The following is a 24,071-nucleotide window of genomic DNA, read 5'->3' on the forward strand; positions in this document are numbered from 1 at the left end:
CCAACACACGGCACTATCGACCCTTTCACTACGTAGCAAATCATTTTTGGACGTTCCTTTCAGAACTATGGTACGACGAGGATTCATTGTGGGACGTTTGGCCGAAGCATTTGGAAAAGTTTCTTTGGCCAATCATGGACACCGGAGGTATCTCTAACCATAGATTTTCCAATATCGAAGGCTGCTTTTGCGACAGCTTTTATTCCTTTTCGTAGAACATTAGAGAAGTATCGAGAGAATTTTGGTTTCTAAGGTATCAGAATCGTTGAAAGAAGAAATAAATTTCTTGAAATCAGCGCAGAAAGCCACTTCTGTTCCGAATCGAGGGGAGCGGGGTAAAACGGCTCCGGAGAGTCCGCAGTGAAAGGGTTGAACGAGAGATTTGAAGAGGGGTCGTCGTCCGAGCACGCCACTGGTTATCCAGACTGGCAAATGTATCGTTGAGGTATCACGAACAGTTCTCGAGTCTTTTTTGGAGTCTAAACACCGTGTGTCGCAGGAGAGCTGCGATTAGCTACCGCGCCGCGAGAAGTTTCTCTTTCGGCGAGAGTGAAAGAAAAGCGAGAGAGGGGGCGGAATCGCCGGTCCCCTTTGGTGTCGCTGGAATTCCGTTTTGTTTAATTACGGGAGGGCTGCGTGCACCGGAAGCGTGGCTGAGGAAAGGGCGTCGCGTCGGAAGAAACGCGAGAACGTCGGGGCGTCCCTCCGGTCTCGCTCCCCGGCCCTCGTGTCTTTCGTCGCGCGCGGCGTTCTCCCCGGTGCAATTGGTAAGTTAAAAATATCTCGCGGCGCTCTCGAAAATAAAGAGACGCCTCCGGTAGTTAAGGGAAGTGCGCGTAATTGCGAGCCCCCGAGTCCCGCGAATGCCGGGAATTTTCCCCGAGAAAACCAACCGGCATTTTTCTCCTAATTTCCGCGAGAATGCGCGCCAGGGTAAATACAGGGGACCGGGCGCCACGCGGTACGACACGCGTCGTCCATCGGCAATTATTGTCCTTTGCAACCGGATTCTCCGGAGGAGAATCAATTTGTTCGTCGCAGCTCCGTGTACCGCCGTAAGCACGGCCTCGTTTCTCAGAGGCACGACGTTTCGGCAGATCGTGGCTGCCAGGGCTGATTCTTTGAGATAAGTGTCACAGCCGATTTCGGCGAGAAGTCGGAGAACAGTAAGATCAGTGTTTTATGGTTTCGTCTAAAAAAATTTTCCGTCAGAGGAGAGACAGAAGATGGTCGGTAGCGATAGTTCTTTCGTCAGCAACGCCTCGCGAGTACCGCACAAAATTTCGCAAGTCTTACAATTAGCCGTACGAAAATTAGATCCTAACAAGTCGATGCGTGTCTTTGCTCTCTGTTGTTCTAATTTATCGAAATGAACTCATCAAGGAACACCCGTCGCTCATTTGGCGAAGGACGGAACTTACCAGCTGCCTTTTTGGCTGCGTACAAGTTCGCCTCCTCCTGTGCTTTACCTATGTTTTTCTTGTAGCGTATCCTCTTGTTGCCGAACCAATTGGAAACCTGCGGACCAGAACGTTCGGAAATAATACCAGTGAAAATGTTGGTACACTTAATGTTTCAGAACGCGGTTACCTTAACCGTTCGCTGTCACATTTACTATGCGAAACGTATGCTGCATCTATCGGACCACAGTTCAGTTTTCAAAAATATGCCATTCGAAAACCAGCAATGCTGTCACGACCAAAAAATTTAAGAAGACTATTGAAAACTTTCAGGGCGTTGTTTCATTTATCAAAACTCGATATCTCATTTCCAAGTGTATCAGATAAATTGTTCATTTAATGCTTCTCAGGAAAATATTACTTCTTCGAGAAAAGAAATGTGGAACGTTCCGACGCGGCGTGGCAGCGGAGGGTTAAGAAAATGATTAGGTAGCAAGTCGATGGAAATTCCAGTTATCGAAGTGAGGAGATGCTCCGTTCGTTCGTTTACCTGACTCACGGTGATACCGCACTTTCGCGCGAGCTCCTCCTTGGCCTCCTCGCTTGGGTAAGGATTACTGAGGTGCGAATAAAAGTATTCGTTCAGGATTTCGGAGGCCTGTTTGCTGAAGTTCCGTCTCTTACGCCTGCAACAAAGTTCCCAGGATCGTTTTATAACGGAGAAACGGCGGGCAGAAGCTCCGGGTATTAACACATTACCGACGCTGGTTTTCAAACAGTTCTGGAAATCCGTGATTCCGAAACTCGCAAACTAAATTCTGCTTCGGATTACATATTTTTCAAAGTAAGCCCGTTTATTCAGCTTCGGAATAATTTAGACTTATATAAGATTTGAAATAATATATTGTGGTTTTAAATTGCTTTCAATGTTTATACTGTTGCTGTCCAATTTTCCCACGAATTTACAGTACATTGGCGTAGGTTTTTTGCTTTACAAAAGAATTTGTTTCACGAAAATTGAGAATTTACGCACCTCGCGTCCAGGAATCGACTCCTCAGGATCATGACGGCCTCGCAGGTGGACTGTTTCAGCTGCATTTGAATACTCGAGAACTTCTTGTGAATGATCTGGACCATCCTCTCGATCTCCTTCGGCGTGATCGGCCTGGTGCGGCTCTGTTCCCTCAGCAGATTCATTACGTGGGTCGTGAACTCGTTACACGCCTGAAATGAAACGGAAATCCACTTCAGCGTCGTCATCTTTTCCCCATCCTCCGGCTACCCCTCTACTAAGACCGGGAAAATGGTAGTCTTTTCGAACCGGGATCCACGGTTTCCGGGGAGAGCGAGCTCGCTTGAGCAATCGTGGGATCGTGTTCGACCGAAACACACACGATTCCTCTGGAACCCGGGCTCTCGAATTATATTTACCGTCATTTTCAACGTATTTCAAATTTGTTTTGCACTTCGAAAACCCCTGTAAGGCTTGCTAGGAAGGCCTGTACGATTAAAAGACTTTAGTCTCGGAATTTACGGTGGTTCAAACTTCTAAAGCTATCGTTCAAAGTCCAGACACTGTATTTTGAGCACAAAAATTGTCCTCGCTCTCTCGTTCGAGTATTACGTGCAACATACTGGATAATAAAGAAAGTAAGTGAACTATATGGAAACGGAGAGTTCACGCTTCAAAGAAATCCGGACAATACGCCCATTCAATTGTTTCCTACGAAATTACAAAATTTTTGGACACCGCTAGAGATTTTCTGCTCGCGGTCCGACCTCCGGCCTCAAAAATTTCACGTCCGACAGAGCTCGACGGCGGGTGTCCTCGGCGTTTCGATTCTGGTCCGAATAAGAGAAAGAGAGAGAGAGGAGATGGTCTCGAAGTTGCTGATCATCGACATTTTGGCGGAACGATACCGGTGGCGAAGGAGAGAGAGGTCGACGAAACTCGAAAAAGGTGAGCGGAGGGAAAGGGCGACAGCGATGGTTGGTCGGCGGGTGAGAGGGGGCGCGAGGAAACGAGACGAAAGACGCGTACGTATAATGCATTATTCCTGGTGGCTGCTCGGTTTAAGGGAAAAAGGACTTTGCTCGATATCAGTATTCGAGGCGAGCACGCTACCTTCCGGAGGGAGCGAAGTAAAGACAGGAGAGAGCGAGCCAGCGAGCGAGAGAGAGAGAGAGAGGGAGAGAGAGAGAGAGGATAGGAGAGGGTGGATTTTCCTGAGGGAAGGCGCTAGAAGGAAGAGAGGTCGGTAGGGGAGAGGTCGGACAGGGTGGCTCGCAATTTCGAAATGGATTCCACTCTGCCGCCATCCCCCGGTACTCTCCCCGTCTTTCTTCTATCCTACCCGGTCTCTCTTCGCTCTCTTCTTCCATTCTGTTCTCTCCCACCCTCTCTATCTCTCTCTTCCTCTCTCCTCGGCAGAGCATACACACCGAGGGGGTGGTGGATCAGCTTCATTCCTGCCGCGGCGGCGGTGGCCGGGCCGAGGGGCTGGAGACGATCTCGAGTAGGTGGATTGGATGGAAAACCCATAGAGAATTATGTCCCCCCTGCGCGTCCTTGTTTTCTCCAATTTTTAAATTATCGCCGAAACAAACGCGATACGCCGAACCAACGGACACGGCAGAGATACCGGTCCTGAATTTCTTCGGAGGATAACCGATCTTTCCTGCCCCGGAAGAGACTGCTCTGCTTGCAACTATTTTGCAAATGCCGACCGATTCTGACAGCGAGTGCGGCAAGAAAACCTTCCGAGATTATTTATTAACTTTCTGACTGAAGAATCACTGCGGAGATCGCTAAATCCAAAATACTTTTTGACGGCCCACGGTATTTCCGTTTTGTATGACTTGGCTAATGCAATTCATGCGCATGAAATTGCGTCTATAGAATAGTTATACTTTGAATAGTTCTGTAAAAGTAAACAAGTTCGATGATTTAAGAATTGATTGGAATATCATATAGTCTCACAGTCACCTCATTCAAGTGCAAAAGGTTAAGTTTGCAGGAAGAAATGCATCATAAGACTGTCGATTTTTGTGGATAATAATGTTCCTCTGCACCAATTGCAAAAAAAATGATGTCTCTTTGAAATTTCTATCTTAATCTAGCCATTTTAGTAAGTACGAAGTCAATCATCCTTCTGTTTTAAATAGCACCTATTAACTCCTATGAGAAAAGCATAAAAAATTCGATCCACCTACGACTATCTCAACGAATTCTTCAGCAGCAGATTTAATCGTTAGTCCATCGCGGTTGATGTACTCTAATAAAAAATCCTATTACGATAATTATAGCAAAGCTCCGTTCGAAGAATAACTAAGTACCTTGTTCAAATCAAACTGTCCAACAAATAAAATCCACAGGCCTTCGAGGAAATGATCAAACCGATGAAACTACGCAGACCCAAAAGAGACGTGGGTAACAGGTTCTCGAATCCGAGAATCCATCGGATATTCAAAAATTAATCTCCGCGAAGCTGGAGAGCCAACAATGACGGCCCCGAGTTAAGAAACGATTCATCGGGCCAAGCTCGAGACGTCTCGGTAAAGGAATAGAAAAATCGGGCCGGGAGGATACGCGCTCGGAAGAGACGGATCGCGCTCGGGATCAGGAATGATCTCGCCGATCGATCGCGTTCTCGATCCCGCCACAGCCAACAAGTGTCGGCCGGTCGTTAATCCGCACTGCGAAATGAGTTTCCACGCGCGGCTCTAATTTTACTGCGGTTCGGTCTATTAATACTTGCCCGCGTATGCCGCGGGTGTATAGCGAAGCGGGGGTGGGTTCCTGGGCCGCGAACCGTTATCGAAATTCCAACCTGCCCGCTGCTAAATATACCTGGGCCGTGGTTGTTCTGCGGTTACCGCAGCACACGACACCCTCCGAGACTTTCTTATATAACCGCGACGAAATGTTAACGCGCGACGATTGGTCGCGTACGATCTGTGTCCTCTGGGTCAGGGCTGTCGAGACGCCGTCGCGGAGGTCACCGCTCGGTCGCAGCCTTCAAAAGTAGCAACGATGTGCTCCCCCCCCCCCCCTTTTAACTTTCTACCTTGAAAAGCTACTTAAGGTTGAACCTGTCGAGCATTGACACTGGAACTACTAATCGGAACTGATGTGTATTTTTTTTTATAATAAAAAGAATATTCGATGTATTTAAGATCGATGCTCGTACGATTTCCTAAATAAAGAATAGCGTGTAAAAGTGTCTCAAAAAACCGTTTTGTGATATCGGGAATTGTAAAGGAATAAATCAGAAATCAGTCGTATATATTCGAACTATAACTACGGTGTTCTACTAATTTTTTGTTTAAATATCGTTAAATTAAGCTTGCCGAGCAGTAAAATTGATTGGCATGCATTGCCTGACGGGCAGTGAAAGAATCCAGTTAAAAAATTCAATGCAGTTTTTGTTACGACAGTTATTTCAATAATGTAATTTATCAATCATTTCGCATGAAAGTGCCTCAATTGTTTTAATAATTTTAAAATAAGTAACCAATTACTTGACCGTGGTAGATTTAATGTGAATGAGACGTAGCAATATTTTCGAGGATCTCCCTTTTTGGATCGAGTAAGAGATAACAGTAGTCGAAGTTTTGTAATAAAATACAGCAGTGAATTATTGTAATACAAGCTTCCAAAGTCACGTCGAATATAAAATCGTCGCGCGAATAAAACGGACGATCGACTACCCTTAAACGAACGATCTGCTAGACACCCTGGCTCCCGTTTCCGAAACCGAGCGATTCCTCTTGTTCTCCGCGAAAAATCGCGTGCCAAACGTCGAAGCACCGGGAAGACAAGAATATTGCAAAAAGTTTTGGGTTAAGGGAACACGGAGAACGCGCGCTTGTGAACGACGGCGATCGGAGCCGAACGGAGCCGAGGCGTAGCCCGAGAAGATATATACGCGGCGGCTGGCCGAGCCGGTTGAAATCTGGATTGCGAATCGGACGAAATAAAGGCGGGCATGCACCAGTAAAATTCATGCCAGACGATGTTTGCTGGCGGTGATCACGCGATCTCGTAAAACTCGGCGCGGGTTCTATTCTTGTACTTGTCACGCCATTTTGCATAGCCAGGCAGACGTTCACCCTAATGCAGTGACTCGGCACGCTGCTCCGCTCCCGGGTTGCATCGCGCGCGAGTTTCAATAGTAAATTTTCGGTTATGATAAAACTTTTGGCCGCGACGATATCGCCCGGTAATATCGTTACTTTTAAGCGGGGCGATATATTTCCCCCGGCTACCGAAACACAGTGCGCGTCGGGCGCACCCCCGCGCGCCAAAAACTCAGCCGGCCCCAACCCTGCCATGTCCAGGGAACGTGTGTTCATTTAAATAACAATCGCGCTATCTATACGAATGGCTCAATGGACAACGGAAAAAGAGCAAGGGAAGAAGAAGCTACCCCTTTCGGTGAAAGAAACCGACCGTGCCGGCTCGACGCTCGCCCTTCGGCGGACCAGAAATCTATGAATTGTAGCGGAAGCGTATGCGGGCCTTTTTTCGGACTGGTGATTTCGAACATAGTCCGCCACATATGGGTTCGCGTTAATACGGCTTCGGTGCTTGTCTCTTTGAAATCGAAATCAAATCCTACTATTCTGTCGTCGATATTTGGCAATTAGATTTAGATATAAAATAAATATGAATTATCTCTTTTTGTCAGGAATTTATTAACGATGGAAATATGCTGATCCTCGTGGCAATGGGTTAATGTTCGATTATTTCACAAGTTCATCATTTCTGAGCAGAGAAATAACTACCCTCTTTGATTTGTCATCGACTAGAGGGAAGCAACCCTTAACCAACACGATTACGTTATGAAACAAGTTAAGCTGTATCAGTTTAGTTTTGTACGACATTTGATTCTATTTCGAGTCTCACCGACCATTCTTTCGTGTATCGCTCCAACTCACGTTGTGCCCGAATTAAATTGGTCAAAGTTTAACATGGAATTCTTTGCAATGAAAGTCCATGAAGAACTTGGTAACGTTGATCTCGAAAGAAACAAAATGTCGTTGATCTGCAATTCAGTTGAATCACCCTACAAAACTGTGACGTTGCAGTCGGTCTATGGATCGGAGTTGAAAAAAGTCGACTGAACGAAAGCACTTGAATGGGCCCCGGGGGGCAGCAAATGAAGTCGTGGAACGGTTGAAAAATCGGCCGGGCACGCGAGGCAGCAAGAAGAACCGGAATGTCCGTAGGAAATCAAAGTACACTCGGTTAGCCGGGTCGGCTCGCAGGAAAGAACGGGGTTAGAACTTGTTAATGGCCAGGTTTATCGATAGGGCGTCAACTACTGGGTAACTGCAGTTCCACCGGTCAACGGTGCACGCGAACGCGTGCATATCTCGCGGCCGCACGGGCTGCGCTCTCTCCTGCAAAGAGTTTCAGTGCACGCAGGCATTCGTGTGCAGCACGGGAGTCGGTGGACCTCAAAGCGAGGGTGTGCGTATCCGCTGCGGGGAAACATCAAGACCGCTGACACCCGGTGAAATATGGGGTCGAAACGGGTGTGGCAATTAAACTCTCTTGCTCCATCCCTCTCTCTCTCTCTCTCTCTCTCTCTTCTCTTGTGTGCGAGTGATTTGGTATTTACGCACGGCCGCCGCGTTTGTTTCCCAAGTACGCGGAAGGGGGAGGGGAGGGGCGCGTTGAAAAGAACGATGCTTTTACCGCTGATAAGTGAGTCGCGGCTGCAGCGCGCAATGGAGGGGCCCCTCCGCTCCGTTGCACCAGGCTTTTTGTTTCAATCGCGCGCGCATATTAATGAGCGGGTAATTGAATGCGCCGGACGCTGAATTTCCGCGACGAAAACAACGAAACCGTGCATGCAAAGCAGCCTGGGACCGGGCCGGGTAGCTCTACCTGCCGCTGATCGATAACAACGCGGATAACGATTCGGAAACGATCCGGACGATCTCTCCGAGACTTTTCGGATTGAACGGCCCCGCGCAACGGGGGGAGGGGGAGAGGGGAGGGTAACGCAATTTACCAGCGTCAGCGGAAACCGAGGCAGGGGCCCCCGTGCAGAATTTCGTCGGGTTTCCAGGGCAAACACAATAGCCCGCGGGGCGGTCGGCCGCGTTAAAGAGATGCGCGGCCAGCGATACAGACCCGACACGCGAGATTTTACTTAGCGCCGGGTCGGTTCATTAGCACGCAAATCGGCCAACCGAGAGACGAGCGCTCTCGGAACCGCGGACCTAAACCGGTCTCTTATCGGACCGCCTCGAGGCGGCCAAAACGAGGAAAAAAATCTCTAGAGAAGAGAGAAAAAAAGAGAGAGAGAGAGAGCGCGCAAGCCGTATGCGGAAACCGCCTCTTCGATTCGATTACCGGCCACCATTCCAGATCGTTTCCCCTCGTTTTCAACCGTGATTCTTCGGGGGGGGAATCGAAATTCCCGGATTTCTTTTACCTGTTCGTATTTCTCCAGCTCCTGGTGGTAGATCTGTCTGATCTGCGCGAGCTTGGCTCTGTAGTCGGAATGCTCGATCGCGTTGTCAGGTTGTCCAGGTGGTCCGGCTGCAGCAGCCGCAGAAGCAGACGCAGCCGCTCCCGCGCCTCCACCCTTCTCCGGTCCGGCTACACCTTCTGCGATCAACATGTTGTCCAACCTCATTAACTGCGGATCCGGCGGCTCCTCTTCCTGAGTGTTCCGTAACGATAGAACTGTAACCAGAAATCACAGACCATGTTAGCCTCCGTTCACAGTAGATACTCGAAAATTATCCTAGATGGACCTTCGCTCCGAATCGCTCGATGATCTTAAAGAGGTACTACAACTTGTATAATCTGTCGCATGCTTTGTAACGCTGCGAGACAACATTGATTTCGATTTGATAGTTCTTGGAGAATCAGCTGAGAATGTGTAGTTCAAGGTGCAGTCTCTACATCTATTTAAGAGGTTGAACTAATACAATTTTAAATATTAAATTCCATTACACGTCTGTATATATTACACTGTTTCGGATTAAGTTGGATACATGTAAACGATGATTGGGTTATGGACATGGTATTTTGTATGTTAAATATATCGAGCTGCGTACTACAATGTACGCTTCGACCAATTCGTTCAACTATTTCTAACGAAAACATTTTTACAATTTTTAAGACCATGAAACGAATGTCAGAAATCTGGCAGTATAACCGGTAATGGCAATTGTTAAATCTGAGACTGCAAATCATTTATTAAACAGCCTCAGAACGTATAGCCACCCTTTCAAAATTTCTATTAAAATATAGATAACATAAATGCTCAAGCACAAATATGTAACTTTGCATATTAAATCTGACAGTGGAGAAAGTTATCCAACAATACAGTAGGATAATTTCAGATCATCGGACAAGTTGTTCCGAGCAATAAGGCTCGGTAAAATAATCCTTGAGAATTATGATCGAAGTACAGACGACGATCGAGGCCCTCTTTAGCGAAGGCATTAAAAATCGCGTTAGCAATTTTCGCGCAGCGACGAGTACAATGCGGCGACCGTGGCGGGAAAGGGGTTAGGAGTCAAGGCTCGAGAAAGTCGCGCGTTTACCGATCGTAAAAGAATCAATTTTGCTTCGGCGTACCCTTTCGGATCAGCGTCCCCGGTCCAGGACCCTTTCGCTTTGTCTTAAGGGCCGATGCACGCAGTGGTTTGGCGCGCGGGGGTGCTTTCTACGTCGGTGTAACAGTGGTTTTATTGTAGTTTTACGGCGTATGATGGAGCTGGACGACCCATAAAACCGCAGACACCGAGGGTCTCTCGGTTTCTTTCCTCTTCCTCGTTTCCGCGGGACTGCGTGACAGTTGCCCGAGGAGAAGAGACGCGACACAACCCCCGCCGTCTTCGACAGTTTTCACCCTCCTCGCGCGTACAAAACCAACACGTGCGCGCGCGAGCGTGCACGGGGCGGATAGAGAGAGAGAGAAGGGCTCGAGCAAACTGCCGCGAGATATGCTTCCTGTGGGATCGACGATTATTCTTCCGCCGATTTCGAAGAAGGGACGGGGAACGGGGCTGGTTCGGTACAACGGGGGTGAAAAAAAAAAGAAAGGAGCCGAGGAAAATGAGACTCGCATTCGCGGAAATGAATTGAAGCGACCGTTAAAAGCCTCGTCGGCTTCTAACGCGGGGCTGTTTGTTAAATGGGCCGACATCATGCTTGAAACCACCCCGCACACGCATTCCCCCGCCTGAGATTTTAGCGTTGAATTAATTAAGCCTGCGGTTATTCGGGCCGTAATTTAAATTCGTTAGAACTTTTCTCCGCGCCGCGACGGGGGGGAGAAAAAAAAGTCTCCGGAGAGACGCGGCGGAAAGTTCGCCGGGATCCGCGGGACCGTGAAACGAATGCGCGGAACTAATGCATTTATACGAAGTGTAACAATTAGGGTAGCGGGGAAGGGGCTCCCCGGCTACCCCCCGGGGACCATAGTCGGAAGGGTGAAGACTTCGAGTCGATCGCTGGGGAACCGTTTCTTCGAGCAAGACACGCTCTAACGCTGTCAGTGCGCCCGTACGCTCGCGAATCTCTCGCGAAACTTTCCGCAGATTCCCAGGGTAACTGGATTCAACGTCTCTCCTCCTCTTGTATAAAGGGGGCCACCGACTACTACAGAAATTTCGCGATGGAAATTCCGTATAATTCAGCAGGGTTTTAAGAAAGATGCAGATTTCTCACTGGAACTTTCGTGCCCGCGCCGTTTACATTTCTTCTGTTGCAACACGCTTCTCTGCAATTATTGTTCTAAAATTTCCCTAAATTTTCTCGGCGAAGAGTTCATATAATCAATAAGAATGCGTAGAGCAAGAATGAACAGTGAACATTGTCTATGGGAAGAAGGTAGAGGTAAACTGAACGTGTGTACCCCTTTTCAACCCTTCGCCTGTAGCATGCTCAAACTTCAAGCTATCAGCGTTTCGCAACGTGAAATACGCGTGGATGATTTTCACAAATGACTGTAATAATTCACGGTCACATTGTAGCTGTTGCGAAAGTAAGCATTTCAGAACAAGACAGCATCGACATGCTCATGGATAGATAAAACTAGATTGTTCGTGCGCCAATCAAAATTTCCTTATACGCGAGACAAACTCAGAATTTAACTAAAACTGCGGAAGATATTAAATTTGTTGACTACAATGTAGAAAAAACAAAAGAACTACCGGAAGAAACGAGGAAAAGGCATGAAGATAGTAATAAAAAAAATTAATATCATTGCGTTTATTACAATGAAGAATACGAAGACCCACAAAGCGAAGATTGGATCATGTGTTGCTAATTGAATTTGTGGTCGCATGGACACCTGAGTGGTGCTGAAAGCACGTTTAGAAAATAAATTTGATTGTCGACTCGTTCTTAAAATTACAATTTATAATTAAATTTTATTAACATTAATGGTCGCAGTGTAGAATTATAAACACGAGATAAACCTGTTTCCTCCCCAGTTTTCCTTTCACCCGAATTCCTGGATAGATGTTCGCAATTACTCGATCCTCCCCTAAGCCTTCAGCAAAGGGTTGACAATTAATCACAACTTTGTATTCGACTAGTTCAATTTAAACGCGTTAAACCGCCAGTCGATTGAGCAGCATCGTAAAGAACTCGCGGACGCCGGCGTTGCTCCCGCGATCTCGTCCGGCAGCGAACGTGCTAAATAATCGGCGGCGAGTGAACCGTGAGGTGAGGGTTAACAGCCGGGGGTGTGTATCGTTAAAAGTTCGGGGGGGCCCGCGAAGTTCGCCGGATAATTAAAAATGAAAGAGCCCGGCGCGCGTCGTTCGGCCGTGAAATAAAACGTACGTTTACGGCGATGCCGGCCCGGAAGAAGTTGTTCCATTGAAAGTTAAAGGCCCGTGAGCCATCCACGGTACTTTCGTTTATTCGTTCGGGGGATCGTCGCGAGACTATGAGGCCATGGAGAGTGTTGCACGGGGGTGGGCGACGGGGGTGCGAGAGGACGCGCCGGGGAACCGAAAACCGATTCGACCGGGGGGGTTGGTTCGCGGGGTCGCGTGCCCGCGGAATGAAGCTCTCGAAATTATTTTCGGGTATCGAGCGGAAGAAAGTAATCGGGGGTGGCTTACGGGCAATAATCTGGCCATTAAGGGGTAAGGGGAGGCCCTTGGAACCGTGTCGCTGAGGCACAGGGTCTGCTAACCTCCTGGGGGGGTCCTTACAAGCACGTAAACTCAGTTTTACTAGCAGTTAACATTTTACGACTGAGACGGTCTGCTGGCTCTGTACATTCTAGCTCTCTCTCTCTCTCTTTCTCTCCCGTTCCCTCTTTCTCTCTCTAACTCGTTCTTCGTCCGTGTTGCACGAACGGGCCTCTCCTTCCTGTTTCCCTCTTTCTCTCCGCCGTCGGCCGGCTTCCTGTCGGTCGAGCCGCGCGTATCCGTCACAACGCTCGGCTCCGCGTGAAACACCGGCTATACGAATGTATACGAGCCGCGGCGACAACGTAACGCTCGTCGTTTTCGAGGGTCGTTAACGGGCGAAACTGCGTTAATATGACACCCCGTTGAAGATCAAGCTAATTGCACGACTAATTCGCACCGGCTGTCCCCCCCACCCGATGCCGCTCTCCATACAGGAAGACGGAATTTCCGCCATAAGGACGATCAACCCTCGCACTTGATAGCCGTCAGTCTCCTGTGAAACAATATTTCGGGCTGTTTAACAGCCAGTTTTATATGCCTACGGTAAACCTAGTCCTCCTATCCGGTTCCGCGAGATAAATGTTTCAATACTGTCAGGGGAGATTTCGCTCCTACTATGGTATCAGATCTACAAAGTATATATGTATGTATGTATGCAGTTTTGCCTTACAGATTACAATATAGATTGCAATAAGAAGTGATTCGTCATGTGCTGTATCGAAAACCTGTTAAACGAAATCTAGGAATAATACAAATTACTTGAAGAACATGTTACTTGTATTATTGAGAATAATGTTTTGCAGATGGCTGAGACTATGTTAGAATATGAAGCTACAGGTGAACTGCAAGGAGTGAATAAAGAATCCTTCCGACGACCCGAACTATTAGCAATTACTTGAAGAATTATCCGATCCGCATAGCAGATGAATCGTGTACACTTCTTTTGATAAAAGTTGCCGAAGCGAACAAGGTTTGAATTGCATAAACGTTCGTCTCTCTATCGATTTAATCGAACCGGGCTGCTTTAAAAACTACAGGTTGGAAAAACCGCTTGCTACCTCGTCGAGTGTCCCGACGATGAATATTCCTGTTTGCGAGAAGTTTCGCTGACGCAACCCCGGCGTCTAACTCCAGCTTTCGTCGATCTAAAAAAACGCGAATCTGCATAAACATTCTCGGATCCCGGTGTACGCGGACGAAACGGAGGTTCACGCGATCAAAAACGAAGACCGGATCGGTTGGCCCGAACTGATAAATTAGATTGCTCGGATCGGGTCGCGGGAGTTGGCAGAGCGATCCTGAAACCCCGCGCAGGGTTTCGCGCGAAACGCTGGAAGAGGGGGACGAGGCAACGGTGCGAAGAGAAAATCGAAAATCCCTGGTCGAAACAACCCTTAGAATAATTTAGATTCGCGGGTCGGGGGTGCGGGAGCGGTGCAGGGGCGGTGGTATGGCAACAGAGCGGCGGCGGCGGCGGTGGTGGAGCGTCGCTGGTGTGTATTGATCTAAACGGGAACCCGTGAAAGCAATTAAGATAAGGCACGGTAACAAAGGGTTGTCGGCTGCTACCCGCTTTTCACCGTAGGAAAACAGAAAGAGAGGACCGAAGGGAGGGAGGCGGAATAGAAAGAGCCACGAACCGGATGGAGGCAGATACGCGTTGCGACAACCAGGCGGAGCATCACCGCGGGGCTGAAAACCGTATCGAGCGCGTTTGCCACGCGACTTAAGGGGTTCTCTCTGGCACCGACCACTCGGAAAATTGATTTTTTTCCCTTTACTTTGATCCCCATAGTCGTACAAACATCTTGCCACTGTGTTCTCCAAGGAAACCTTGAAATTAGGCGGGTCTTTCGAGAACTGAGCGAACATTCTGTGTGAATTTATTTTTTATGCGTTCGAAGATGCGAGACTTAGCAGCCTATTTCGAGCTAATCACCAAGGGAAATCCTCAACATTCTTAAAGTTTTTTAATCTCTTCACTACTTTGTGTTTCGCCTACTTAATTCTTGTATGTATAGACGTATGAAATCTAGCCATTACGCAGTCTGATCATTAGCTTACAATTCAGTTATATGCTTAAGTATTAGGATATTTTTTATCTTAGTCTTGCAGCGAATAAATGGCGAACACTATTATAGTCCGTACAATAATAAATCAAACCAAATGTTCTAGATCTTCGATGTATACGTAAACCTTGAAGACCAGAACCAAGTGTAGCGGCAAACAGTGTTCAACAAATTCCCGAAGCTCGGCAGCCGATAATACTCGGGCCACGTCCACGGATCATCGATTTCACGGATCGTCATCAACCCCAAAAGTTCGGCACCAGGTAGACCTGACCCAGATCAAAGATCCTCTCGAGCCCGAATCCATAGGAATCGATTCCCAAAATCCATTCAATTTCGTTCCGTCTCGCTCCCGCACCCTCGAGATTCCATGGTAGTAATGCTCGCGCGGACCTGGTCCAGCTGCGGAGGGGGTAGGAGGGGGGGGGGGGGGGGGTATAGCAGAGGGTTGCCGGAGAAAGAGAAGAGGACGGGAAGGTAGCGGGTAAAAGCTGGCAGAGGCAAGCAGCGGGAATGGCTGCTCTTTTAATTCGAGGGTGAATCCTGTCGGCGGATCGGAGGGGTTGCTCTCGAGGAGGGGGGTGCGAAAGGGAGGAAGACGGCCGAGCGTTACCCCTGGGATCTGATATCGACACCGAGAGCCGTAAGAATATCCGGGCCTCCTCTGATTTACGAAAGAAATCGAGACGAGCTGTTCCGCGTTGTTGATATCGTGTTTCGCACGGCTACGGAGCGACGGTTCCGCTCGGGCGCGAGGTGTATCGTCGCGTGTCAGACGCGATCTCGTGTTCCCGTCTCCGGGGGAAAAAAATGGAGGATCCTGCGAAAGGCGATCGTCGCAGAGTCTTTGAGAAGTTTCGTGGATATCCTCCGGGATCCGCGGCCGATGCCGTTTCGCTGGCGGTCGGCGCGCAGAAACGCGGCGAAAAACGAATGCAAATGCCGGCCGGGGCGAAACCGGTTTTTAAAATTTGTACGCGGTCGGCCCGCGTCACGTTCGCCCCGCGATACGCAATCTCGAATTCGGCCGATGTAATCCATGGGAAAACGAGCGACGCCGGAATGGAGAAACGGTGAAATATTCGTTTGAATTCGCGCGCGACCGCACGCGACACGGCCACGAGAAATATCGGCGTGCTCGAACATCTTCGGGACAATAATAAAATCTCGGACGTCGTGGACGAGACCCGTTGCGCCGCGCTTCCGGTTCTGCTCGTAGGAGCCAGAACTTCGCGATTTCTTTCCGCGCTTTGGCAATTCCCGACTTCCGTTTCCCGAAAGGAATCCTACGCGAACAGTTTCTCGCTATGCTCCATGTTTTTCCAGCCCCGACAGAGAAGTCCCTCTCTCTCTCTCTCTCTCTTCCCCTCGCCGTTACCCCGCAGGCGTCGTTTCCTCTTCGAGTTCCGCGCGTCGAATTCGCTCGACCATATCTTCGGCGCGCCTCTACCCGCTCGCCTTTTATTATTTTCTTCCTTCCCCCGAGCGACTTCCGGCGCGAACGGGTGCTCGAATCTCTCCGCCGTGCGGCTTTCCCAACAATCGTAAATCAAAAAGCCCGGGGAACAAGACCGAACGAAAGGTGCGAGCAAATCCGTGTACCGGGTGTCCGCAATGACCGTCAAGGCCGTACGAACAAAGAAATGCACCGACACTCCCCTCCTCCCATTGTGCGCGAATCCGAGTGTTGATCTCTGTTTACGAAAATCTGGGAAAGTCTCCTTTTGTGTGCAGCCTGCGTTCAAAGGGCCTCGAGAAAAAAATAGTTACGTTTCATCTTCTGCTATTTTTCAAATTATTCACATAGATTTTAGTAGTTTCGCGTATTGTTAACCCGTTGCCTGGTAGAAGCTTGATTAACCGGTTCGCGATTATCCGGGCTCTAGATTATTCACGGTCTCTGTTATCCAGGGTCATCATTATCTTTCTTTTAGTAATACCATATACTCATGTTTTCCTTGCAAACTTGCACTTACGCATAGGTTTCAACTTATAGTGTTTGGAGCAACGAAACGATATATTGAAGGAAAATTTCATCGAGCACTTACGAAAGCAAAATTAGAAAAATAAAAGACACTTCATATAGCTACGGTTCTATCTAGGGAAATATATTTTAAGAAAATATTGAGAATATTGCACATAAAAAATTTCTTTTCTCTCGAACTACGATTATTAGTTGGACATCGATTTGTAGCTGTTTATTCCCCGTTTAAGCCGATTAACGAGGTCCTACCGTAATACGAAACTCGCGTATCCTTGTAGATTGTTTTGGGGGTAATTTTAAAATTCAATAAAATTGCTAAGATATTTTGATAAATATGAAATTCGCAGCTCCCTTTCGTTCCAGAAACCCGAAGACAGCCACCGCCGAAAGATTCGCGTCGTTAGAAATAGAGGATCCGCGTAGAGTTGCAAGAATTTGACGAGGGTAGCCGTCAGACGATCCTGCACGGCAAGGCCGCCGATCCAGCAGCTGCAAAGAGGAGTATCTCCCGAGCTGGAGAGACTGGAACACCTCGGTGTCTGGGTACATCCGTTGCCTCCGGTTTCTCGTTACCGGGGCGGAACGATTTTAATTAAGACATAAATTTTTTCGCCCGACTGCGCTTTTTTCAGGCAGCCCCGTGTGTCTCCCGTTACACCGTGTCCCGCGAAACCGAGAAAAATACCGTACGGCCGCGAAGAAAAGGACAACAAAGAGACAGCGGCGCGGGCGACGGTAGTGGGAGATCCGTGGAGGAGAGCATCCCCTCCTAGACGTCGTGTCGCGTCGCGACGCGCGTCGGTTGCGGAAGAAAAGAGGGTGGAAGAGCGCGTCGTCGGTGGCCGTGGGGGTCGAATAAAATTTTACGGCCGCGAAATCGTCCAATAATTGTTACGGCTCGCTTTGATCGCGTAAAACACGTCGTAAATGTCGAAAGGGACGACCCCCTGGCCGACAGGAATTACTCTTAACCCCCTTACGGGGTATTATGCCGCATTACCGGTGGCGCTGCGTTTGCGTCTGCACGCTTCCGCTGTCTCCGACCATCCCCCCCCCTCCCGCGTGTCCCTTTCGCCGTCCCTGCCCGCCCCTTTGCCCCGGACCCCACAAAATCTTATCCTTCGACTCGGCGTGACAGTTCCGCCATATCCGCACCCCATAAAGTCACCGAAAGGAGCCATAGCTTTCGGGCATCCTGCGGCGAGACCCGTCTAATGCCCCCGAATCTCGATTAAGCGTTAACCGACTGTCGTAAAAGCGACGCGACCGGTCCAGGATTACATCTGTTTCGTGCACGACGCCTCCGCGTATAAGGCATCGCCGAATTTGCATAGGCAGATGCACCTGACGGCGGGGGAAGCGCGCGAGATGCTGCGGGGAATTAGCATCGAGCTGCGATTGACCTACGAATCTTCGATACGAGAGAAACTCTCGGATCGCCGATGCTTCTGAAACGAGGCGACGTGCTGTGGATTAAACTTAACAATAGAGACCGACCGAGAAAAGGTTCCGCGGCGTCGGGCTGAGTTTCCGGAAAGGTCAGCGATCAACCCGTAAACTGCAAGCTGGACGCTTCGTTGGTCCCTGTTTTCTGAGTCTCTCTTTCGAAAGAGGAGAAAAAAGGGAATCGGCGTCAATATATTCAAGCAAAGAGATTACACGGCGCAAGAATATCTCGAGAGCCGGGGAATCGGTGCTCGCTTACGTGGCGGTTCTCCTCGTTCCTCGACGTTTCTCTCTTTCCTGTTCTAAGATAGCCGGGCGAGCAACAAAGAGCAAGGGAGAACAGAGAGGAGGGGGAGACAGAGAAAGAGAGGAGAACGACGTCTCAGCTCTCGAACGAACACCTTTTCCCGGTGTGTGTGCAGCCCGGGCCTGTTTCTCAGTATACGTGCACGCGCCTGTACGTCTGAATGTGCGTGCGCGCGTGTGTGTGTGTACGTGCGCGCGCGCTCGCGCGTCTACGCCAAGAGGTCGGGCAAGATCTTTTAATGAAACGCGGATGTTAGAATGGCAGGAATGCTGCAAAATGGTCTGGCCGTGCTATGTACTCTACGTGCAACCGTGCACACGTAGCCGGGTATCGCGTACCGGCTTTTCTCTCGCACGTACAAAGGGAGAGAGAGCAAGAGAGCGAGCCAGGAAAAGCATCCACAGGCAGATATATGTATGTACCGGGAAGCGCTCGGGTAGGAAGAGCGTACATGGCGGCGTCTCGAGGCAAATTAAGCCCCTCGACTCCGCTTCGGCTTCGTTATTGAAGTGGCATTCCTGCCCGGGAACCCTCGAGAACTTGTCTCTCCTGTGTACGCCGCGACAACGATAACTAGACTTTTTAATAGCTTAATAACGACCGAAGATATTCGCGACGAGTTAACGAGGAACGGCGAGCCCGCGGTGCCACCCGCCCTCTTTTGTTACGAGCCATCGAAATTTATCAGCTCGTTCCGCGAAGCTTCCTCCCGCTGTTTCGAACACTTTTTACCGGCTCTGCTCGATAACTGCGCGTTTTCGGGGCTCCGAAGTCCCAAGTCCAGCCCCGCTGGAATGGTTCGACCGATAGCGGGGGTAAGCTACAGGCGGAGCTAGTAGCGAGAATCACGCAAGACGCGTTACCAGCGGACAGTTATCGAGCAACCGGCTGCACGGATATTGTTACTTAATTACTGGACTTGAGAGTGACTTGAAGCTATACTAGACTGATTATTTTGGTGGTGGGGGGTAAGCTAGAGGCGGGGCTTATATCGAGTCACGCGAGCGGCGTTCCTAGAGAGTACTTATCGGGCAATCGGTCGCATGGATATTGTTAGTTTGACGGCCATTGTCACATGCACGTAATTCAGTGGAAATTCTCAAAAAGTGCATCGCAATTATATTAATTGTATAATATTATAATTGGACTATAAACACTTTGACTACCACGTAACCCACGTGTGAAGGACAGAATTACTTAAAATTTCTGATACATAATTTTTACGCTGATCCATTATAATTTCTTAATATGATTCGCAAGAATGTTAAGAAAGCGAGCGAAGTCGTGTAACTTTGCTCTGTAATTTTAATAATACTGTAATTTTATAAAACTTTCGAGCTGTTTGGCCCGACCGTCAAAGTGTTAATTACTGTACTCGAGACTAACTCGGGTCTATGCTACTCTGATTATAATAGCGGTGGGGGTAAGCTGGAGGCGGAGCAAATAGCGAAGGGCGTTCCTAGCGGGCAGTTATCGAACGACCGATCGCGCGAGTGTTATTATTTAATTACTGTACTTGAGAGTGTTTGTCTATGCGATATCTTAATGTACCTGCTTTCGTGAGGGAATTGAGAGCATGGAGGCCGAGACTTCCTTTCGAATTCGGGCGACAAAGGCACCCTCCTCAAACGAGTCGCGGTATAATTGCAAGATATTATCGCGAGCACAAAGATTCCTGGTGTCGGTCCTATGATAACGATGCTAATAAAGCCGCGACGAATGGGGGATGATGTGGGGAACTGTGCAGTGTGATTACTCATCGATTCAACAAGAGAAATTTCAATTTCGATAATAAAATCATGTGACAAATTTGTAGTGAAATATTATTTCTTCAGGTAACATCTGGATTTGGACTTGAGTATAAGTTGGATCTAATGATGGCACAAGTCTCTCCCTTTCTTATCTTTTGTTTTAGCAGAGAACGATAATATCTTCTTGCTTTTCATATTTGTGATTACCAAGTTTTACAAAACTCCTATAATTTCTTTCCGGAACTTTATATTTATATCAAACAGGTTTGTTAAATTTCCCATAAGTACACGCGACTGTTTTGGCCGGCATTAAGAGAGTTAGGACGGTTCATTTGCATAAACCGAATCTCGTCGTTTTTATACAGAAAAAGCCGAAAATCTGGACTACTGAAACGTACTGCGCGGGGATAAAAAGCTTCGAGGGCGGGTTGAGAATACGAGGACGAGCGAAGAGGCAGAGGAAGAAGTATTAATAAAACGTTGCAAGACTAAAGAGAAAAGCAAAGAAATAGCGAGGGACGGTGGGGGAGAGAGAGAGAGAGAGAGAGAGAGAACGGTCGCAGGCCGGATCGAGAAAGAAATTCTTATTGCCTGGCAAGTCCGGCTTTTCCGCAATATACAGCACAGGTGTACCGAATGTGTACACCCCCGTCCCACCCTCTATCGCGGTACACGCTCCGTTCCGTAAGGGTAGGAACAGCCTCGTGTGCACGCATGGTCAGGACCGTATTCTGTCTAGCGAAGCCCATTACTCTTTGCTCTTGTTTCGCTCGACCCCCATAATATCTAGCCACGCGTGTGCGTCTGTGTAATGTATTTTTTTTAATATGATACACACCGGACACGTCGTTTCCGAACAGGAAAAAACCGTGGAATTATCGTTTTCCCGAGCGATCCACGGTTCTATGTACCGACGGTGCGCAGCGGCTCGAGGTCCCGATAAAACAGACGAACAAACGGCCGCCTCGCTCGCAACCCCTGCTAGCCTAGCACACCGGTAACAAGCTACCGGGGGGAGGTTTTAGTATAGCTCGAGAAAAAGCATGGCTGCCGGTGGATGTGCGTCGAGGGCGGCGATCGCGATGAAAAGCACGGAAACGTTGTCGCGGGCGTGAAAATACGCGAGCTTCCCCGTCGCGGGACACGACGGAACCGGTAATCGATTAAACGAACCTGACAAGAGACCGCCTAGCACGCCCTGCGCGGACCTAAAGCCGACCAACCTCGCGGTCTATAACGCCTAATGACTCTATAACCCGGTTTATTCCTCGGAGCCATCCACGGGGATCCGGTGAACCAGTTCCCGCGGACGTACCGCGCCGAGGATTCTAAATCATCGTCGACGCCTTGTCTCTGCCGGTTCCGCGGAAACCAGGTCTACAACTTTCAGGGGGGTCTCGGTTTCTTCATACTAAATGTCTAATAGATCTTTATTGCTCTACGTCGACGCATTCGAGACACAGTGGAGCAATCCTTGCCGTGCTAGATTTAATTCCCCAAGAAAAGCTAGCGGGAGGTTTAATTCGGTACCAAGGGTATATAACTGTCCCGAGGCTGTTCTTCGCAAGGAATGGGCTGAGTAGGCGTGGCTTCGTTGCTCCGGACTTTAACAGAATCGGGACAGTGTCCACAGAACGAACCTTGTCTACGCAAAGTTCAGATTTTACACCTCCTGAGAATCTAAACCAATATTAACCACAGAAAATGGTCTCGCGCTCGTTGATAGGTGTGGCTTGAAAGCTCCCCAGGCCCCGTGGACTCCCCGGAGCCAAAACAGTGCCCCGCAGGGCAGTCAGAGCCTAAAGTCCGGATGATCTAGAAATCCGGCTCCGAAAATCCTCATTCACTTAGCATAAATCGCCGCGCATACCAACGAGCGCCGTTGCTCCCGATTCCAACGGAGGAAGGCCATTGCCCTACGGAGCAATTCGGCTGCGAGGCTATCCCTCGGTCTCGGGAAAGTGTCTAGAGTAGCAGCCTCGAAGGTTAATTTCGACAGATAAATCCCGCGGCCATTTTTCTAAATCCTATGGGTGGCGGTCGCGCGGCGTCGCCCGAATTCTCCATTAAAATCCACCGGCTTCCCCCGCCGGCGGGGTGTGTATTTGTTATTTCCTGGCTGGAAAAATCCTGCTGAGCTGCGGAGTATTTCCTTCGCAGTCCGTGGCGAGGGGCGGCTCGGGCGGCAGGGGAGGGAAAAAGGGAAAGAGCGAGTCGAGCGTTTCCTCCGCCGTTCCTTTTCCACGGGGTGGGTGAGCGAACAGCGGCGGATCGGGCACGACGAAGACGAGGATGAAAACTAGCTGGAGAGAGAGAAAGGGAGGGAGCGAGAAAGCGGCGGCTGGCTGGTGGGAACGAAGAGGGAAGAAGAGAGCAGAAGGGAGAGAGAAAGAGAGAGAGAGAGAGAGAGAGAGAGAGAGAGAGAGAGAAGGAGAGAGGCGACAGGGGGTAGACGTTCCTGGGGGTGGAGGCGCAGGAGGCAACGTGGCGTATTGATCGAGTGGCTCTCGCGTCGACCACCGTCGCTTTCGAGCCACCCTGTATAGGTGAGCGTCTGCGTTCGTGTTTCTAGACGAGGATGTGCGAGCGTGTGCGGTGCCGGCGCGGTGCACCGGCGACCAACTGTTTATGCGTCCATCGTGGACACACAGGTTCAAAAAACGATCCCGAACCGGTGGCTGCCGCACCGGAAAATGCAAAAAGAGCCCGAGGATCGTCTGCAACGTGTGTCGTTCGAAAGACGCGCTTCGCTCCGCTCTACTCTGTTTTCTACCCGCTCCTCTACGCTCCGGTCTGCTCCGGCCGGCCGTGAGTTACGCGCGTTCTCCAATGAAACATTCGAACCCCTTTACGCTCGGTATATTTCCGCGCGACGTTCATGGCCTGTGTACTCGACCTGCCGTTTCAGCTCGCGCGTGGGTGTCCGTAACGGCGCGCACAGGAAATCTATTCCCGCCGATGTTTGTACACGTGAGATACTGTTGCCCCGGAGGGGAGGAGACATCGGAGGGAGTTTCTTTTCCACCGTTGTCCAGAAAGGAAGAGGGCAGGAGTGGAGGGGGGGCAGAGGTGGCAGTCTCGCCGAAAGTTCGCTCGTCGTACAAGAAAAGTCCATCAGCTTTATTTCGGGCGCAATCGACCGGCTCTCGGAGACCGACTCGCAATCCCCCGCCGACCCATCGATCGCCTCCGCTCGTCATCAACTCCTGGATCAGCCTGTACGATCCTCCTTCCCGTGCAAACGGACATGCCACGCACACACGGGCACCTATAACCCATACTATAGCGAACTGTGCGCGAACGGCTCGCGTGGGGAGGACAAGAGGCAATGGTCAGAAAATAACTCAGTCGGCCTGTTCCCATGTGCAACGGGGACCGCTGTCTGTCTGTCTAAATGTCCGTGTACGTGCATGCACCGCTGGACGTGGGCGCGCTGAAAACACCGTGATCTATGCTAGGTGCATCCCACGAATAACGCGGTGACACCCGCCGTGCAAAATCTCTGTCGCCCCGACCCGCTGAACTTCTCGAAACCGAGAACCAAAAATTCGAAGATAAATTTCGAGTTCGATTCGGTGCCGGAGTCGTTTCGTCTATGCGGAAGTTAGCTTCAATCCTAATCGAAAAGCATTGCATCCAAAGCAGGGCTGCTGTCTTTCGTTGAATACGAGAAACTTTTATATGGCTACCTCGTTCCTTGCAATTGAAACCATTTTCGTTTCGAAGAAATATCTGCAAGTTCTAACATGAATTCTAATATGATGCACGTATATGATTTAACTGTGTCACCGTTTTTAGTTGAAATGTCTCATATACTAATTTACCTCTTTTCAAGATATTTTAAAATCCAAACATAATTCTATTTATTCGTTTTCACTGACTTAGAGATGATTTTACGAATTTAGAGCTTCTCTTTTCGATGATCAGAAATGT

At 49.2% G+C, this 24,071-nt stretch overlaps 1 protein-coding gene across 6 annotated transcripts in view; it reads right to left on the reverse strand.

Annotated features, from left to right (window-relative positions):
• Exd (PBX homeobox extradenticle) overlaps positions 1-24,071 on the reverse strand; it is a 57,951-nt gene that overhangs the window by 12,155 nt on the left and 21,725 nt on the right. For 5 of the 6 annotated variants that reach the window (XM_078189605.1, XM_078189606.1, XM_078189601.1 and 2 more), the window contains exons 3-6: positions 8,849-9,102; positions 2,434-2,624; positions 1,951-2,086; positions 1,422-1,518 (exon numbers count right to left, since the gene is read on the reverse strand). In XM_078189605.1, coding sequence (XP_078045731.1) covers positions 1,422-1,518; positions 1,951-2,086; positions 2,434-2,624; positions 8,849-9,102 — 678 coding nt within the window. The remainder of the gene's footprint in view (positions 1-1,421; positions 1,519-1,950; positions 2,087-2,433; positions 2,625-8,848; positions 9,103-24,071) is intronic. The other variant, XM_078189603.1, reaches the window with a different exon arrangement.

Source organism: Augochlora pura, chromosome 8 (genome assembly GCF_028453695.1).
Source record: "Augochlora pura isolate Apur16 chromosome 8, APUR_v2.2.1, whole genome shotgun sequence".
In the NCBI taxonomy this organism is placed as follows: Eukaryota; Metazoa; Arthropoda; class Insecta; order Hymenoptera; family Halictidae; genus Augochlora; species Augochlora pura.